Source organism: Vidua macroura, chromosome Z (genome assembly GCF_024509145.1).
Source record: "Vidua macroura isolate BioBank_ID:100142 chromosome Z, ASM2450914v1, whole genome shotgun sequence".
Classification (NCBI taxonomy): Eukaryota; Metazoa; Chordata; class Aves; order Passeriformes; family Viduidae; genus Vidua; species Vidua macroura.
In genome coordinates, this window is record NC_071611.1 from 13,574,892 (window position 1) to 13,593,931 (window position 19,040).

Genomic DNA, 19,040 nt, shown 5'->3' on the forward strand with positions numbered 1-19,040 from the left:
TAGGAAAGATCTTCTTTAGTTTATCTTCCTTGACAAAATGGGATATTATTGGAAGATCAGTCTGAATTTATTCTGTATAACAATGTTTTGCATATATTTCTTTATTTCTTGATATTTTTAATACCACATTGTACACCTTTCTTTTTGAGATACAGTCACTGCAAAACAATGACATGAACACCATTGCCAGCTTAAATGAGGGTAATTGCCTTTGTCCTAATAAAAATGAAGCCAACCAAACAAAATCTGACACTGGTTCTTGCTTGAGATATACTGAGGTAATTGTTTCAGAGGCTGGGAAATACAATCTTCGTTGTTGCTTTGTTCTGGTTAATGGAAAACAGAAAATAGCTGAGCTGATCTTCTATCTTCCTTTTCATAGGAGTATGTCCTAATTTGATTTTATAGGAGTTGTATGAACATATTTTGTTCATTCTTCAGAGTTTGGACACTGAATGTAGCAAGCACAGAATGAATTACATTGCCTGTGTGCATACCTTTATATAATTAGTAGTAACAGCTGTTTTAACAGTTACTTGTTTACCTCTGCTGTGAAATACATGTATATGAGAATTTGCCTTCTAACAGCCAAGTACCACTGCTGGGCTTCCTCTGGGCAGTTGTCACCACTGCAGAGTAACAACAGCTTGCTGTGTGCATCCATATGTCCTTGCTTGCATCCTGTAACCACACTTACAACTCTAGACAATGAAATCCATTTTTGGAAACTGGTGACTTATTGCTATATGCTCACCAGACAGTGCTTGTTTTAAATGTTTGTGCTACGTAAGTTTGAAAATTACATTTCCTTTCAGTCAGACAGATTGTTGTTACTATAATGAGCTAATAGACATATTTGATGGTGGTATTTAATGGCATAATTTATATGTTGTTAAATATCACCAGATGCTAAGTTAACAGTATTTAGACTTTTACAGTCTTTTCCTGCAGAAAACTTGGCTATATTATCAAATTGCAACTTAAACTGATCTCATAGCTCTTCGACAGTGATGCTGGCTCTCTTCCCAACATCCACTTCTGTGGACTCCCACCTTCTTCCTTGCACCAGCACTAATCATAACAGTGTGAACTAGGAGAAGGAGTTTAAAAAACCCTAACAACAACAACAAAAAACAAACAAACAAACAAAACCCCATAAAATAACCCCAAAAAACCAACCAAACAAAAAAAAAAAAGCCAAAGAAAAAGTAAATAAAATAAATTCAAAACAACAAAACCAAACCAAATAACAACAGCTAACCAACTTAAAACAAAAAAACCAAAACCAAACAAAAACCCCTTAACTGTGCAGTCTCCTATTATTGTCTGACTCAACTATCGACTGGGTCATCAAGAGGGTCAACCAAGGTCCTGTTTTGGGGTAAGGGCATGAGCAGGAGGTGGGGAGAGGGGAGCTGTCCATCTCTGAGACTGACACCACTGCCTTGCAGAACTGCTTTAGTGTGCTACAGACATGAAACAGCCTTGGTATCTCTGTATATGTCTCAGCCCAGTGAAGCATACTTTCATTTTTGTTGTTCAAAAAGCAAAAGTCAGTGTTATCAGATCAATAATTCATATATGAAATCTCAGCACAGAAGTATCAAGTGATTGAAAAGAAGCTTTCATCACATTGTCAAAGCCACATTAATATCCTGTGACTGGAGAGGTATAGTATTGCCTTTTTTAAAAAAATATATAGTCTACTCAAATAGGTGAAGCTGTGATAGCATCCAGTGCTAGAAAATCCAGAGACAATGGACTACCATCTGCAAAGGCAGTAATCTGTCTTACCAAAATCAGATGGTAAAAGAAGGCAGCCACAGAATCTGTATAGCAGCACTACAAAAAACCTAATGTGTTCAACTACACATGGAGCAAGAACTGAGCTATGCTCAGTGCTGATGAGGCTGTACCTCGAATCCTGCATTCAGTTCTGTGTCCCTCCTTGCAAGAATGACATTGAGGGGCTGGACAATGTCCAGAGCACTGGTGTGAGTGAAGGTCTGCAGCAGAAGTCCTCTGAGGAGCATTTGGGGGATCTGGGGTTGTTTAGTCTTGAGGAGGCTTGGGGTGACCTTATCAGTCTCTACAACTCCCTGAAAGGAGTGTGCAGCCAGGTGAGGATTGGTCTTGTCTCCCAGGTAGTAAATAACAAACAAGAGAAAGTGGCCTCACATTACATCTGAGAAGGTTTAGTTTGGCTATAAAAGAAATTTCCTTACCAAAAGGATGGTCAGACATTGGAACAAACTGTCCAGGGACATGGTTGAATCAATAACCTCCATGGAAGCATTCAAAAGGCGTGTGGGTGTGGTGCCTGGGACATGGTTTAGTGGTGAACACAGCAGTGCTGGGTTAACAGACTTGATGATCTTTCCAACCTTAATGATTTTATGTATAGGAATGAGCACACACCTGCTACCATCAGACTCTGTGAGGGTGCTCAGCTGTGTAAGATTTGGTTGTAGAGGAGAAGCATGTGGAACTTTTGTAGGTACAACTATTTTATTTTTTTAAACAGTCTCTTGCTGAGAGTTAGTATAATTCAGGAGTTTCTGAGTCAGTTGTAAGATTTTAAGATTTCTCCCTTACTTATGTGCAGATAAAACTATGGGCAGCAATTTGAAATGAACATGGTCATTTCTCTTTTGCATAAGCATGGTCACATTAAACATAAACACATGATTTTACTTCTCAACCATCAGTATGTAGGAACACACTGGCCTTTTTTTCCCCTTGCACTAAGATTTGATGCCTTGGATATTTTTATGCTTCTGTGTGGTTCAGCTGTTATGCTAGCAACTGCTAGCTGAGATGGATGTTGTGGAAGTTTGCAATGTTATGAGGCATTTGGAAATGTTTCAAATGTTGGAAATCTTTCACAACCTTGTCTGGCTGACACTTGAGTCCTTGTACATTGGTGGTTAGATTTTTGTAAGAATTCATGCTTTCCAGTTTTTGTAGCCATGTACACAATGAAGAGTCAACCACTTAGAATTTAATCATCCTTTTTGGCTGTTACAACAGTAATGAGAATAAAAATTATGAAAGAAGACAGAATCTTACTTTTAAAGGGGTGGCAAAATGGACATAGGAAGCAAAGGGGTACTTGATCTTTCCTCACACCTACAAAAAAGTGCTTGCAGAGAAGGAAAGGAAAAGAGACATCTTTGCTCTGGCAGAGGAAGGAGTAAACAGGACCTCTGCTGGATATTTGTACTATACAGGCCATGTAGGAAAGAGAGCCATCTTTCCAAAAGCTTCTTTGAAGCAGCTGCCTTTTATGAGAGAAATATCTGTGTGTAAAATAGACATTTGCAGGACTCCCTCCCCTACTCCTTTCTTTCCCACATATTTGTAAGCACATCACTGATTTTCTGGTACAAAGAGAACAAGGACGTCAGATAATGAGGATTCAGATAGCACAATGTCATAAACATTACAGATAAGTATTCTGGGAAGTGAGAGACTACATCCCCTCCAGTACACTCCTTCCAGTTTGTCTCTTCTCTGTGGCTTTGGTGTACCAGGAAAGAGTTTCTTTTCCACTAGGACAGTGTGATGTTATGCATATGGGTGCCTTCCAGCTCCCAGCTGGAGCAAGTTATCAGCAGCCAGCATAGGTGCATCATGCTTTTTTGGGAATCTATATATCTCTGCTGGGCAGGAACAGGGAAGTGCCCAGCCTTCTGAAACAACAGTTCTTTCTGTGCAACAAGAATCTGTCCAACAACTGTCCTCAAGTGGGAACTGGAGCTCATATGTAAAGAGAGAATTTTTGTTTTCCAGACTTAGAAATTTTCTGTTCGTGTGTTTACATGGGCAGGTCAGGTTTTTATTCTAGACTAGAAATTAATGTGTTTTGGTCTCACTGGTTCGCTTTGTGAGTAAGATTTGTAAGCACAGCATGGGGTTTTTCCATTGTATTTACATGTTATTTACAAATAATTTCCAGGCAGTGATGGGGAACTGACATTACTGGCATATTAAAGCATTTTAGAAAAATAATGGCACTGTAAATGCTGGCATCTTTTTAAACTGCACTGTGTTTTGGTGCCTTAGATATTTTTATGCCTCTGTGTGTGGTTCAGCTGTTATGCTAGCAACTGCTAACTGAGATGGGTGCTGTGAAAGTTTGTATTGTACATTATAAGGCATTTGGAAATGTTTAAAAATAACCTCTGGTTCTGTTCCTGCTGGGATATTTTTGTTGGCCATGTCAGAAGCTTGTCATTTGATTCATTGAGAGTGACTTGTGTGTTAGTCTCTTAAAACTCAGTGGGAACTTAATAAAAGGTCAAAGCTGGTATGGATAGAGCTTTTACAAGACTTTGAGAAGAGGAATTAATAGTCAACATGGTGAAATGTCTTGTAAAAATCCAAACCAAGAGAAGCATTCATTTGCGGATGGTTAACCACTGCAACAAGGAAGTATGCATTCGTTTGCTGCGGCATGGCTCCAAGATCACAGCCAGAAGGGCTGGTAAATTTACATTTATTTTACTCAAACCCCTTTTTTAAACCCTCTTACCCCAGTTTAAGTTAATAGTTGTGACATGGAAAGGAACTGTACTGTAAATGACATGTACAGCAGAGAATAATTACTGACAAGAACGAAGTCGCAAATTGAGAATGAATTATTCAAAACATAAATTTATTGTATTAACTTACAGAAAACTGTGGATTTATTTGTTAATTGGTAACAAATGAGGGACTGGAATTTTGCCTTTGTATTTTTTTGGGACTGAGGTGGGGGGAAATACTTTGTAGTAATTTATGACAAAACTAAATAGTTGTTAAACTAGAAGGTAGTAGATTTTGAATGTGAGCTGAATGCAGTAGTTGAGTTTTCCAGTTTGTAACCTTCTTTGGTTTATTTTTCTAGATACTGAATAATTTCATATACTGAATAATAGTACTAAGGCTGGTGGATGATGGTGGGGGCTTGGGCAGAGTCTCATTTATCTCCCTTTTCTACTACACACACGAGGAGTACAACCCAAGGAACAAAAAGCATTCAGTATTACTTTGAACAGCAAAGTGATGGTTTTTTTTAGGAAATGCCTTTGCCAGAGATCCATTCCCCCCGCCCCGTCAGTAAATATGTTCATTTCCTTAATGTCATAAGACATTTTTAAATTTGTTTTTCCATGATTTTGTAGTATTGATTGTTTTTGATATTTGGGCACCTATAGGTTGAATTATTTCAGTTTTTACTAACCTATATTAAATCTTTGCATTGAATATTCATTTCAGAAATTAGTTTTTAATCAAAGAACTAACTGCAAGTGTTCTGGCAAAGATTAGAATATTTTTACTCTTTTGATATCTGAAATTTAGAAAGCAGTGAGTGCAGTAGATATATGAGAAACTACTTCTTGCAGTGATTTGTCTCTGAGTAGCAACAGCTCCTGGTTGTTTTTGCTTGAGTTCACCACTCAATGAAAATAGTAGAATCTATGAGAATACACCTAATTCCCTTGATTTAAACATAGTAGCAAAATTGCAAAAGCTTTGTTATTGACATATGTTTTGTATTTTTACATCTCAGAGGTTAAATACTGGCTTCAAATAGATGCAAGACATCTTATTGGTTTAATATAATGACAGCAATCATAAGAGATTTGTATGCTGGGACAACTTAGTTATTAAAACACCTTGATTTTGTAGTACTGTTCATACTGTGTTAAACCTTTTGAAATAAATATGCAAAAAGTATACATATATTTAAAAAATATATATGTATAGCTATATATCAGCATATAACACGTATGTAGCAGCACCAAAGCACAGGCAGTATCTTGTGCAAGACTTCTAACATGGGACATAACTCCTCGGGAGAGCCCCATTGCAACCCTTTCAGAACAACGCTGACCTGTGCCGGGAGGGGTCACCCAAGCTGAGTGGGAATGCTGAAATGTCCCACTTGCCCTTTTGCTGGGGTGCTAAGCTTTCACTCAGTACTCAGCACTTTTCAACCTCACTGTCCTTGGCATGGTGCTGGACACTGAGTCACTGCAGTCCCATCCCCAGGTCCTTCTTTCTCTGAGCTGCTGATAAATGCATCTTGCCTTCTCATTCCTGCTCCCATGATATACAGTTCTCTCCCTGATGCTTCCTTCAGTCCTATTGCTGCTTAATCCTGTTTCTGGAAGGGGATCAACAACTCTGGATTGAACTCCTTCTTGGCCAAAGAGAGATGGAAGACAGGCATCCCAGAATGCCCTCCATGCAGTATGCTCTGCTTTGCTTCTGCTTCTGTGTTTTGGGTGACCTCTGTGGGGTGTGGAAAGCAGACTAGTGGCCTTCAGGGGCTGTACTAGCTGTGACATTGGACACAATACAGCTAGGAGGCGAGCTGTGCCACAAAACATCCAAGTCATATGAACTGGCAGCTGGGACAGGGCTTTGCTCCCTTCTAGAAGTTTCCATTAGACTAAAGCAAACAGTAATGGCCAGCAGGAAAGTCAGGTCACTGCCTAAAAAGGAGTTACTATAAACTGTCATTGATTAACTCTCCTTGCAAAGCTGTAACAGGTGTCTTTTATGGGCACGGGATGTGGGTACAGTACAAATCTGTGACCTTCTGTTTCTGAGGGCAGGTTCTGGCTGTGATGCAAATCCTGCTTGATACAGATCCTGTGTAGGGAAATATTTAAATTCAATGGAATTCCAGAGTCTGTGTCATTTTTCTACATTTTCTTTGTGATATTCATGCACTTTGCTCATGCAAGAAAATCACTTTCTCCTTCCCTCTGAAAAGTCATTGTATTCATAGTACAGATTGATTTTGTCCACATGGAAAATAAGCAAAGGATACATGATATTTCCAGAGGAAGAAGTAAAAAGAACAGGAAGGATTTCTCCTAACTGCAGCCTGGCTGGCCTTTTTTGTTTACATGTGTGTATGAAATGTTCCTAGCACTGTTCTCTCTGGACCGTATCTAATTTTCCATTTGTCTCTTTAAAATTAGTGTATATTCACACTTGTTCCTTTCTCCAATATTAAAGGGTGTTATAAGTGTGTAATTGTGTTTCTGGTAAGAAAAGCACTGCGCAGGATATCCGGCCAACAGACAATGTGTGAACTGAATTTTTTAATAAGTAGAGGATACATTCTTCTGGGGTGCTGTACTTCCAGTAACTGCAGCTTCTTAAGAATGGTGGAGCTAGAGCTGCCCTTCATTTTGTTAATCCTCAGCTGCTGCTTTTGGCCCCTGTAGAAATACTAGCAGCTGACAACTTTTATGTCAGACCTCTCAGACCTCTTGCACGTTCATGTTCACAGCAGATGACCAAAATAATGTCATGTCTTATTCAGCTGTTCATGTTCCTGGCTTGGAGCAATCATAGTATTTGGTGGAAGAGGAATACTGAGTTTCACCTAGGATAATGAGATCTCTGGCTTCGTAAAATTTGTTCAGTTGCCAGAAAAGTGTAGCAAACTTTTTCTGTGGAAATATAAGAAATAAACCTGAGTTTATTTACCTGATATTCCAATAATCTGTATTAGAAGTTTCTGATTTATGGAATGTAAACTGCCATTTAGAATTCAAAGTAAAGAATGGAAAGAAGAGGTTCTCAAATGTAAGTTAATTCTCAACTCAAAATCCTTTAAATCTGAACACCACATAAATTTTAACTATTGTTAAAGAGATAGACTTTTCAAAATCTTGCCAACAAATTATATAAAATGATAGTCTTATAAGGGCAGAACCAAAATAATTGTTATGTCTGAATAGGAGCAAAGGATTTGCAGTAGAGTCATAAAATAATTAAAGAGTATTAGGAGTTGGGCTTGCTTTAACTTTTATAATCTATTTTTCCATTGGAACATTTTGAGGATTCTTTTTCTTTTAACTTGATTTTATTATTTTATTACTTCAGATAACTGGCTCTCTTGAGGGCTATCTGAAAAATAAAAAATCCAAAAAACTTTCTTCTCTCTTAATTTTATCTTACTGGAATATTCATTGTACTGTGGAAGTCTGGTACTTTAATGTGATATTCTAAGGCCTGCATAACTTTGTAAATTATATTTGCTATAATGACTTTACAGTTATGTCTTTTGAAACCATCACAATATGAATGGCCCAACATACTTATCTATACATTGCAACATGACTGAAACTTTGCTGGAATCAGTCATGTTGACTCTGGTTAATAGCCTGTTCTTTCCTCATTCCTTGATTTAAAAAATGTCGTGATGCTACAGAGACTATGAAGGAGCAAAAAGAACAACTTTATATCTTTAATTTTTTAAAATATCAAATAAGCTTGCAGCAGCAGCATTTAATGCCCATTCTGAATTTTCAAATATTGATTTACACTAGTATTTGACTGATATAAACTGCAATTACATTGATTTAATGAGTTTAAGTAACAAATAAAGGAGTGGAAAATTCTTCCTAGCAGTTTAAATTAAATAGTGGAATGTATATCTGATGTGTGCTTCAGAGCAGCAACACAGTACCATTTCAATACAAACTCTTCAGGAAACAAAAAGAGTGACATGAAAAGGTTTCTCTGTTGCCTTCTATCAACAGGTTAATCCCACAGTCAGAAGTTTGCCAGTTATTTGAGAAAAATACAGTTGTAATGAAAGTTAATATATGTTGTTTATGTTCACTGTGCATTTCATGCAAGCTGGAATTTACTCTGGGGAGGAAGAGGAGGCTCAAGAATCATAAATTGGGGTGACCTTTCTTTGTGGTAGGTGTAGCTATCCTCTGATGAGAAGCATGATGAAAATATATTACTGACTTTGCACCTAAGCAGGTTTAGAGAGGCCTATGGCCAGAATTCTAAATTTAGGAGAGTAAAATTGGGTGCATTCAACCATTTTGAAATGTCTAAGTAAGTAGCTCAACTTAAATTTTACTCATATTAAGAATATTTGAAAAGCATATTTGAGAATCAAATGGTAGTACTTGTGTATCTAAAGATACATATAGATTCTTAATGCTGGGTTCCAGAGTTAAACAATTTTGGCTTTTGTAATTTGATGCAATGTGGGTGTACTCTGAAGTAACTTGAGTATGGTTTGATGATCCAGCATTACCTTCTGTTACTTAGGAGAAAGATGCTTGGAGAAAGATCCTCCAAATCTGTTCTCACTTCTTGGAGTTCATATACTGTTTTTTCTTGGAATTCATACACTTCAGTTGTTTTGTATCCTCCTCTTGATGACTGTGGCAAGTGTATTTCTTAATGTAAAGACTGGTGTAGACAATTACATTCCAGCACAAAACAAGTTTCATGCTGAAATGTGATCAATTTCTAAATTGGCTGTGATAAGAGAGGACAGAGTAGTGGATGCAAGCAATTATTAGGTAGGAAGTCAAATTAAACTTACGAAAATTAAACTAATTGAATTATTGAACTAATAATTATTGAGGACAAAGTTTTATTTCAGTTATGCACTTTTGATGCTGAAAGGAACTCTCCTGCTCTCTTTCTCTGTCCCTGGTCATGTGCTGTTTCCACAAGAATGCATGTCCAGCCAGCTCAGGAAAACAAACCCATCAGATGCTAACCCAAGATGCTTTGCTCAGTGATTAAATGAAAGGAAGTAGAAATTCAGTGGTTTTGGTCATTTGGCCAAAATGAGAAACCTCACTTTGTGCCATAGCTAGTAAGGTCTAGAGAAGAAGGAAAAGATAACAAATTACAGGGGAAGAGATTTGTCTGGGCCATTTTGAATACTTAAAAAGGGAATTTCTATGAGGAGGTGTCTTAACACCACTTTGCAAGGCAGGTCTGTGCCCAACTGTCCTCTCCACTCCTACGATTGACAACTAACAGCAGTCACTGAAGTACTGATGTAGCTGTAAACAGCTAGACTTCTTTGCAGACTTCTTGCTGTTAGAGATTGACTGGAAAAAGGAGAGTAAGTTTTGAGAGAGCAGAGAATAATGTCATAAGAAAGTCTCTTCTGTAAAAGGGAGAGAGAAATTTAGAGGAGAGAGAAAAGATCTAGATGAGCAGAAAAAAATTAGAAGAGAGAGAAAAGAACTAGATGAGCAGAAAAAAAAACAACATGAGAAGGAGCTTTTTTAACAGGTGACACTGTTAGAATGCTATCCAATGATATCTAATTCTCATATCATGTTAACCTTCCTCTCCTTTTGCCCTTTCTACTGTTAACATGAATTTATCATGATGATCTGTTGTCTCTTTTTAATGTCATGCTTTATTCTCAACCTTAGCTATTATCTTACAATTACCACACTCATTCATGTCAAAGCAATGAAAGTTGGTAGTTTTTGTTGTTGTTATTATTATACACCAAAAAGCACCAATTCACACATGTAGTAGGTGTTAATTTATACCAGAAATCAGATTGCCAGTAGAAAATAAGGTGCTCTCTTTTCTGCTTTGCACTACATTATTATTATTGGTAGCTACATCAGACCCTCTTAAGCAGATCTGGTGTACTGCAGTGTTGTAAAGATACTGCCCTCTTCAAAAAGCTTTTCTAGTTTTTGGTAATTGTGTACAGTCTGGTTTTAATATGCAAATATTGCATAATCTTCTTTCCATACATCTGTTATATACTACTGGAAGGCTGACTTTTGCCACCAGGCTGTGAGAAATTCAGTATAATTATTTTAATATCATTTCTTCAGGTATCCAACTGCCAAAAGAAGAGGAGATTTCAGTACCTGTGACTTCAAGCTCTCCAGTAAAGGATACTGGGAAGGATATTGATCTTGCCATTGAACAAGAAGAGAAGATGAAAGAGGAACCCTTAACCATCTCAGAGCTGGTATACAATCCAAGTGCCAGCCTGCTGCCCACACCGGTTGATGATGAGATTGACATGCTTTTTGATACCTGCCCAAGAGCAGAGAATGAGAAAGATGATACTGATTCATTTGAGGAACTTGAAGCAGATGAAAACGCATTTTTAATTGCAGAGGAGGAAGAACTGAAAGAAGCTCGGAGAGCCCTGAGATGGAGCTATGACTTTCTAATGGGCAACATAGAGGTTAATGCTTTTGTGAAGAGTTTCTCCAGACTTTTTCTTGTAGGCCTTGGACTATTGTTGTTTGTGTTCCCCCTTTTCCTTGTTCTCTTGGAGTCGGATCTTCAAATCTCTTTCCTTCATGAAATTCGCCAGACGCCGGAGTTTCAGCAGTTTCATATTGAATATTACTGCCCCCTTAGGCAGTGGATGGCTTGCAAAATAAACTTCATCCGTGATATTCTGGGCAGCTTTTAAATTTTACATAAATATAATACAACTAAGGGCTATATTCAAAATTTCAGTTAGTGACAGCTTTCCATAATGTCCCTGGACCCAGCTGTTGGCAGCTGCCTTCATATCCTCACTTACACTTTTTGTTACAGACTCTTCATGTCCTTAAGTTCCCTTTACATACTTAAATTGCCATTTTAATTACCAGATTATACAGTCACCTCTCAATAACCAAAAAGAAGCTTTATTTTAAATACATTTCAGACTTCCAGCTCATTTATTACACCATATAAGACAGGGTCACAATAAGTTTCATTGTCCTTAACCTCTCAATCCATGACACTAAAACTGACAATTTTGAAAGAAAACCTTTTTGAATATACTCCTTAGTGCAACAATCTCTTCTAACCAATGCCTATACAAGCAATGTTTATGCTGGGTTTTCGGTTTTTGTTTGTTTTTCTGTTTGTTTGTTTTTTTACATTTTTATGTTTTTAAGATATTTTGGTAAATTTTTAGTGAAAGAAAACTTATGATGTTATTTAAATGTGCACATTAGAAAGAATAATGCAGAGGGGCATGCAGGGTGTTTTTAGTGTTTTACCAATTATTTGTTTTTAAACTATGGCTGGAGAATGAATGAATTTAATGTAGCTCTATACAAAGGAACTGTGTTTGGGAAACACACAGAAAGTTCACTCAAGTTCTGTAGGGGCTGACTGGGCAAGGTGAAATGACAGCAAGTATGCAAAAGAATTTCTGAAAGGCCCAGTTCTAAAGCTTGGGGAAGTGAGCAGAACTGAAACGATCCTTCCTCCTATCTGTCAGGTTGTCTTCCATTTTATCAGTTCTGTAGAAAGTCTTTACAAGATAGTCCAAGTACGTTTAGAGAAATATTAGGTCTTCAGTCTAAATGTAGATTATTGTACATAACAGAAGACAATAATAGTAACTAGCAAAAAAAAAAAAAAAATCAGTAGGTGAGTGAGCTACTTTTAAGAATCATAAAGATGAAAAGGTGAAAAAGGAGTAAATTTCTCATACTTCTTTTAAAAAGCAAAGCATTAGGCTATACAGTTGATATCAAAATAATCTACTGGCTCACAGTTAAAGGCTTAAACTAAGAGATGAATCTTCATGCTTGATACCCTTTATGACTAATCTCTAAGACAACATATTTTCTGTGCATACTAATATACTTCCTTTCACATATAGCACCATACTTACCCTCATTCCTTGTTATTATGAGGCCAGTTACAAGATCTAATGCTGTTTTTTGTAACATGGATTTGTATATCTAAAAGTATTCCAATATAGCTTAGAGAATATACTTACGTAAAATCTTGTCAATGCTGAGAATATTTGAAGGCCCTCAAATATACCACAGAGGCTGTATCTAAGGCAAGAAAGCTTTTATTCCTCCTCTCTCACAAGCTTAGTGCAGCCTTGTTTCATATTTAAATTAAGGAACTTGAATTTTGGCTTCAGACTCTTTCTCCTGCTTAGACATTTATGAATTGGAGACATATTTGAGGCTATTTTATTAGATGTGCATTTAACACATTGTAACCACATGTCTAATTCCTACTAAATAAATTCCTTTAGTTTCAGTATCAGGGAATCTCTTTTGCTTGGTTTTCTCTTGTAAGCCTTTGCAAGTGTCTAGTTTTAAAATGGCAATTTTCATAGATGATTTTTCCTTCCCTTCTAATCTTCTCCAGTTTTTAAAAGACAGAATAGTTACAGGGTTTAGGAGTTCCTTTCCTCAGCTGAAAACTTTTAGATTACTATTCATCTCCCCTCCAACAAAGGCTAAATTAAACAACTGTGGTTTTTTATTGTCTTTGTTTGTCTTTGATAATCTGTTTCCCAGAAGAATCATTCATGACTAGTTATTTAATGTCTATTTCTTCCTGTGCTACTTGTAGCTAAATGATCCTTTCCCATGAGGTAATAATCATCCAGCCTAATAGAAATGGAGAGTGAACAAATGTAGACATTTGGTCTTAACCGGAAATTATTCATTTGCATTGTTGCTAAACAAAGGGGTCAGAAAAGGTATTTTCAGTGGTGAAGGCTGTGTAGCAGACATCCTGATGGACTGTGAAGACATGGTTCCATACAACCTCCTAGAAAGTCTCATAATCACTTTAAAAAAAAAAATTGGTTACCATAGTCTCGTCCCTGTGCACCCCAGGAGTATTGTAATGCTTGATTTAAATCTTGTCAGAAAATAGCTCAGTTACATCAGAATGTAATCTCAAAAATTGTGCAGTGAAGTTTTATGTAGGGTTAGATGCAAGTGTGTGTGCACATGTGCTTGCATTTACTAACCACAAGTGCATACATTCACACCTGGCCTTTTAAAATTCTCATCTTTCCTTCCTGATATTCCCTGGTCTATCAAAGTAATTTAACTGAAAGTCATGAAAGTGTTATAACTTAAAGGCCAGGACCATGTCATACACAGAAGGATGTGGTTGGGCACATTCAGAGAGAGTAGCAGCTTTTTACTAGTAAAGATGACAGACTTGGACTATGGAGTGTCTATAGGTACAGTATTGTGTATTTCTGTCTGTGCTTGGATTATATATTGTAAAATGTTATGTACTTGAAATCTATTTTGTGGTTTGTCCAACATTTATAAACACAACTCTGGGAAGTATTAAAAATGGTTTTATTTCATGGAGTGTAAGGGGAAAATATACCTGTAACTTGAGCCTTATCTTTGTACAGTGAATTTCACATTTCTATATGTCAACATCCTGATTGTTTTGTATGTTGATATGATGGCAGGAATCCGTAATAAAATTACACTGGAGAAAAGCTTTCTGTAGTTTTGAGGTTCTTATCGGGCAGGATTTTCTATAAATAATACTTTTTGTCATTAAGTACTTGGAATATAATATAGTAGAGATCTCTTACAACTCTTACAATGTTTTCAATATGATTTTCTTTATTCATCAGCTGGTGAGATACTAAAAAGTACTTTAAAATAGGATGTTATTAGCATGGCTTCAGGCTCAATTACCAAGAGTGTTGGTTTGCCTGGATGCCACATAAGAGTGAGCCAGAGTCCTGAGATACAATTGCTGCACACAGAGTAAAAACTGAGAGGCTGGTTTTACAGTCAGGTAGTGGACATACGGCTGTGATCTTGTAGAGGGAGGTCTGGCTAGAGTGTTATGTAGGAAAAGCTGTGCTTTCTTACATTGAGTTGGTCTGGAGCTCTGATAGAGCAAAAGTTTTTGGTAAGAAATGCACTGCAATGAAGCAATTTATTATAATTCTGGGGAGCTAAGAGAAATAGAACAGACTTCCTGAGCATGTAAAACATTTAGATGAAGATATTACTGTAATGTATAGAAAGTGCCAAAATCTAAATAAATTCTGGCAATTTGAAACGTAAAAAAACCAGGACTATATAGTACAGGTAGACCTATTAATTCAGTTAAAAGGATGTAGGCTGTAATACAGTCTTCAAAAGATGTTGCCTTCCTGCTTTAACATAAGAATAAAATATATCCTCCTCAACGTTGTTTGTATTCTGAAGTCCTACTTTAATTTATGAAATTAGCATTTGTAAAAGAAAGTATTTTTACTTCAGATAGAAACACAGCATTTGCCATAACTTCTTTCTGAATAATCTCACATATTTCTCTGAAATTGCAACTCACTGAAATGTCATGCCAGAGGTGCATTTGAAGAAATCAGGCTGTATTTTTTTGGTGCTAATAGTCACTGTAGGTCCTTGACAACAAATGTGTCGACCAAACTGGAGATCATAAGAACTGGAAGGCAAGAAACTTCACCTGGAAGTCAAGGTACATTTCTTAACATTTTGTTTGGTTGTGTAGGCTTTTGTTGTGTTTAAATCCCAAAGTAAGTAATTCTCTCTTATGTTTTCATGGATTTGCTGTGGATTTCCTTAAAGCTGTCATTTTATATGGAAAAAGACATATGTCTGGGACACCCTGTGAAAATTTCAGCTGTCACAGATGTTAAATGCCATACTAAAGACTGATGCCATAGTGTTATGTCTTTCATTCTGTCTCTTTACAAAGGTGATTCCCTCATCAGCTTTATCCTCAGAAATCTGAGGGAGCTGCTGTGACATTTAGAAGCTGTCTTGCTTGGAGTTTCTTTCTCTTAAGGCAGGTGATTGATGTTCATCTCAGCCATATGAACTCCCTGCAGAGATTCTATTTTACAAAGGTTCACAGCTTGCCCACAGGTCTCGTAGCTCACTCCTAGAAAACATGGGCTGTGATGCTTAAGGGTGTAGTATGAATTTATAGCTGTGGCACAACCCATCACACACACATCAGCTGCTATAATCCACCACAGCTCAGTGTTTGTGTGTTACATTGAAGAGCAATAAGGCACTAATTTCTACTTCAGCATCATATAGTGATGGAGTACAAAAAGGTAGTTATAAAAATAAAAAATCAACATGTGCTTGAAAAATTACCTGTTCTATTTATTTCATTCTGACCTTTCCCATATTAGCTCACTTTTATTTTCATTGAAGAAATGTTTGTTGAGCTCATGAGATGCCAGATACTTTGGAGAAGCAAAGTGGCCCCCTAGAATCTTCATCAGCATCATGATGAACAAATATTACCTACTAATTGCTAGTTGCAAAAGATGAAGAAACATCATTGGTTTAAACGAACTAAAAATCCAGGTGAAATAGGTCACATTTTGTAGACTGAAGACTAATTAAGTATATTCTTTGAATCTATTTAATTATATACAAAGATTCAAATATATATTTGAATGTACAATAAGTATATAATTATATAGTAAGTGTTTCTTTGATAGAAGAATGATTAAATATGTTGACTGAATAGGGCACCTATTTCTAGAAAAAGCTGTCAACGGAAGAACATGGAAAGCCTCTCATTTGCAATACTATATATCTTATGTCAAATTCATAATGAAATCTCTACTGCATATAATGTCTTCTGAAAAGCCTAGTTCTATATACATTTTAAAATATTTTCTGTGTTTCAGTTTTATGCACATGAGTAATTCCCTAAAGAGAAGTTTTGATAGGGCTGCAGGTACTTTTGAATTAACTTCTAGTGCAATGAACCTCTCAACAGAAACTTAAATATCATCTAATGTGTTTTTCTCAAATCTTCAGATTCTCAGATATTCAGGTTTTTCTTCCTTGATAGGGCTGCATGCACACAATGACATACAAGTCGGGTATGGGGAAAAAAAGACTTCTGCAAAACCAAAACCAAAATAAAGTGTCTGAGCACCAAGTTTGCTTAAATCTTGAGAGCTAAGTCAACAGCTGTAATCCTTACTCAGAAAGTGTATAACCACTGGATATACCCAACTCAGTAGCACAGTGACCATCACCACTCCTTTACTGGCTTTGCCTAGCTCATGGCATGAGCCATTTCTGCCTGAGACCCTGATACATCCACAGGGAACTGTAATAACAAAGGCAATGTACAGAAATGTCTCTGCTGCACTAATGGGCATAAAACCAAAATAAACATCAACTGGTAGTGAAAATAGATTGAGTCAATTTTGCTTCATAGCTGTCTAACTTGCTCTTGACATTTCAATGTACTCTTAAACCAGAGTAGCTGACTTGTATTTTCTTTGGACAGCTCACCAGAAATGTTACTTACTATTTATTTGAGACCATTATTATATCCCCACAACTTTTGCAGTCACAGATGTATAGGACATCCTCTTCACTGGTTGCCCCTGCCCTTTTCAACACCCACTGTTTTCCCAAAAAGTTGTTTTGGAGCCTCAGAAATGAGATAAAACATCACGTCTCTAAAGAGCTGAAGTGCTATCAGTGCTCAGAGGAAGGACTCATCTTTTAATGTGTGAGCAGCCCTTGTCATAGTACCCCACAGCTGTGCTATTTTAAGTGCCCTTACAATAGCACAGCAGCCCTGTTTCCTGTGGGAAGGAAGCTCAAAAACTGAAAACAGAATCTCTATGCCAGCCATGTACTCATGACTTCAACCTTCTTGTGTGTTGGTCTTCTGATCAAAGTCTCCTTTGCTGTTCTGATTTAGACAATAATCTTCCAAAAAGCACAAAGCTCCACTTTTCAAAATGTCAGTTCCAAAGCCTCTCTTCTGCTTTTACCTCTCATGTGCAAATTTAATACACACCCTGGATATACAAGGTATGAATTGTACCAAAATTCAGCATAGTCCCTGGGCTGCAAAACATGTACAACTTAGTCCTGAATATTGTGTGCTGGACAGCGTGACCGATTTTTTAGTCTGTAATAGTGTGTAATATGAGCAAATTTTTATGACTTGCATTGCAGCACTCACTTTGCTATATTTGTTAAAAACCCACAATTATAGACAATTATACTGTAATACTCTCAGAAACTTTATAAAACATCAGGACCCTTATGAAACATCTGTTTCAAAGACTTTGGCTCTGCAGGTGTCACTGCTGCCTCTGAGTAACAGCTCTGGCTTTATGGTTGTACTTGCATATTGATTTCTGGTGTTACTAGTACTCTTTTGGCAGGGCAGGAATAAGTGCATTTAGTAAAAATTGATCAGCAAAACACTGAAATCACAAGATATTCCCCCCAAGAAGCTCCAGTAATGCATCACAAAGTAGCAACCTAGAAAAAAGAATATAGCAAACCTAAAATTATGTAATCACTATGAGTTAATAAAGTAGAGCTCACATCTAGCTAAACATTATAAAACTTAGAATGTACACTAGAAAGCCTTTATAATTATGGTATTTATATTCTCTCCAAAGATATACTAAGTAAGGAGTGTAATCCTATTTGCACCTGTATTAATCCAAGGGTTTGACTCCCATATAGATTATAAAACAAAAAGCAGAAATAACAAAAACCACAGTGGTATTAACAGCTATAAACTTGGTGTTCTTCAGAGATAGTTTTACTATGAGTTTCTTCATGTTTTCATTTTCCAAATCCTTCCTGTATATGGTGAGTGTGTGGTGGATTTAGCCTATTGGAAATACTGTAATGAATCAGACAGTAGCTAGTAATGCGGGAAAAGATGTTTTAAAGGTAAGTACTACATCAGATGGAACTAAAATCAGTGAAGAGATTTGAAGGACCTAAGTAAGTCTTAGCAGAATATCCCAGAGCCAGACACACTGCTCAAGGCTCAGGTAATCGGGATCTCCTGCACCTACTTAATTGCTGCCATGATGGAAGTCAAAGTTAAAAGTGTAATTTAGCACCCCTGAATAACAACTTCAGGTTCCTCTCCTCCCCCAGAACAGCTAACCATTTTGGTAAAGGTGTTAAAGTCCTACTCAGCTTGGATAACAATATCATTCAATTTCATTATGACTTTAAAATGACGTTAAATATCACACACATTTAACCCAAATATAACTAGCATCACCAGCTGTCTTAAAGTCTATTGTTTCTAATCAATTTATTGTTAAGATGTATGTATGTATGTATGTATGTATGTATGTATGTATGTATGAAGATGCTAACTTATCATTCAACTATTTTTTCTTTTTATTCCTGTTGAGGCAAAAGGACTTACTATAGGTAATAAAAAGACCAAAATGAAGGCAGATTGTACACGTTGTTGTAAGCAATTGTTCCACTGAGTTGACTATAAAGAAGCAAGATATTTTATTTCTTTCTTTTCCATTTTTCCCAAAGTGATTATTGGGTTACATCACCTCAGATGTTTCAATGTATTATTCACATATTGTAATCACTTGCTTTGTTCCATCTAAACAACTTTTACCCAATATCTTTAAAATAATTATGAAGCAATGGCACTGCAGCTATTTAATACAATACTTTTAATACCACTATATTAAGAACACAGAT

At 36.7% G+C, this 19,040-nt stretch overlaps 1 protein-coding gene across 2 annotated transcripts in view; it reads left to right on the top strand.

The window, feature by feature from the left end:
- Window positions 1-11,227, top strand: part of FRMD3 (FERM domain containing 3) — a 124,409-nt gene extending 113,182 nt beyond the window's left edge. For both annotated transcript variants that reach the window (XM_054004481.1, XM_054004482.1), the window contains exon 14: window positions 10,632-11,227. In XM_054004481.1, the coding sequence (XP_053860456.1) occupies window positions 10,632-11,227 (596 nt within the window). The remainder of the gene's footprint in view (window positions 1-10,631) is intronic.
- The last annotated feature ends 7,813 nt before the right edge of the window (window positions 11,228-19,040 follow it).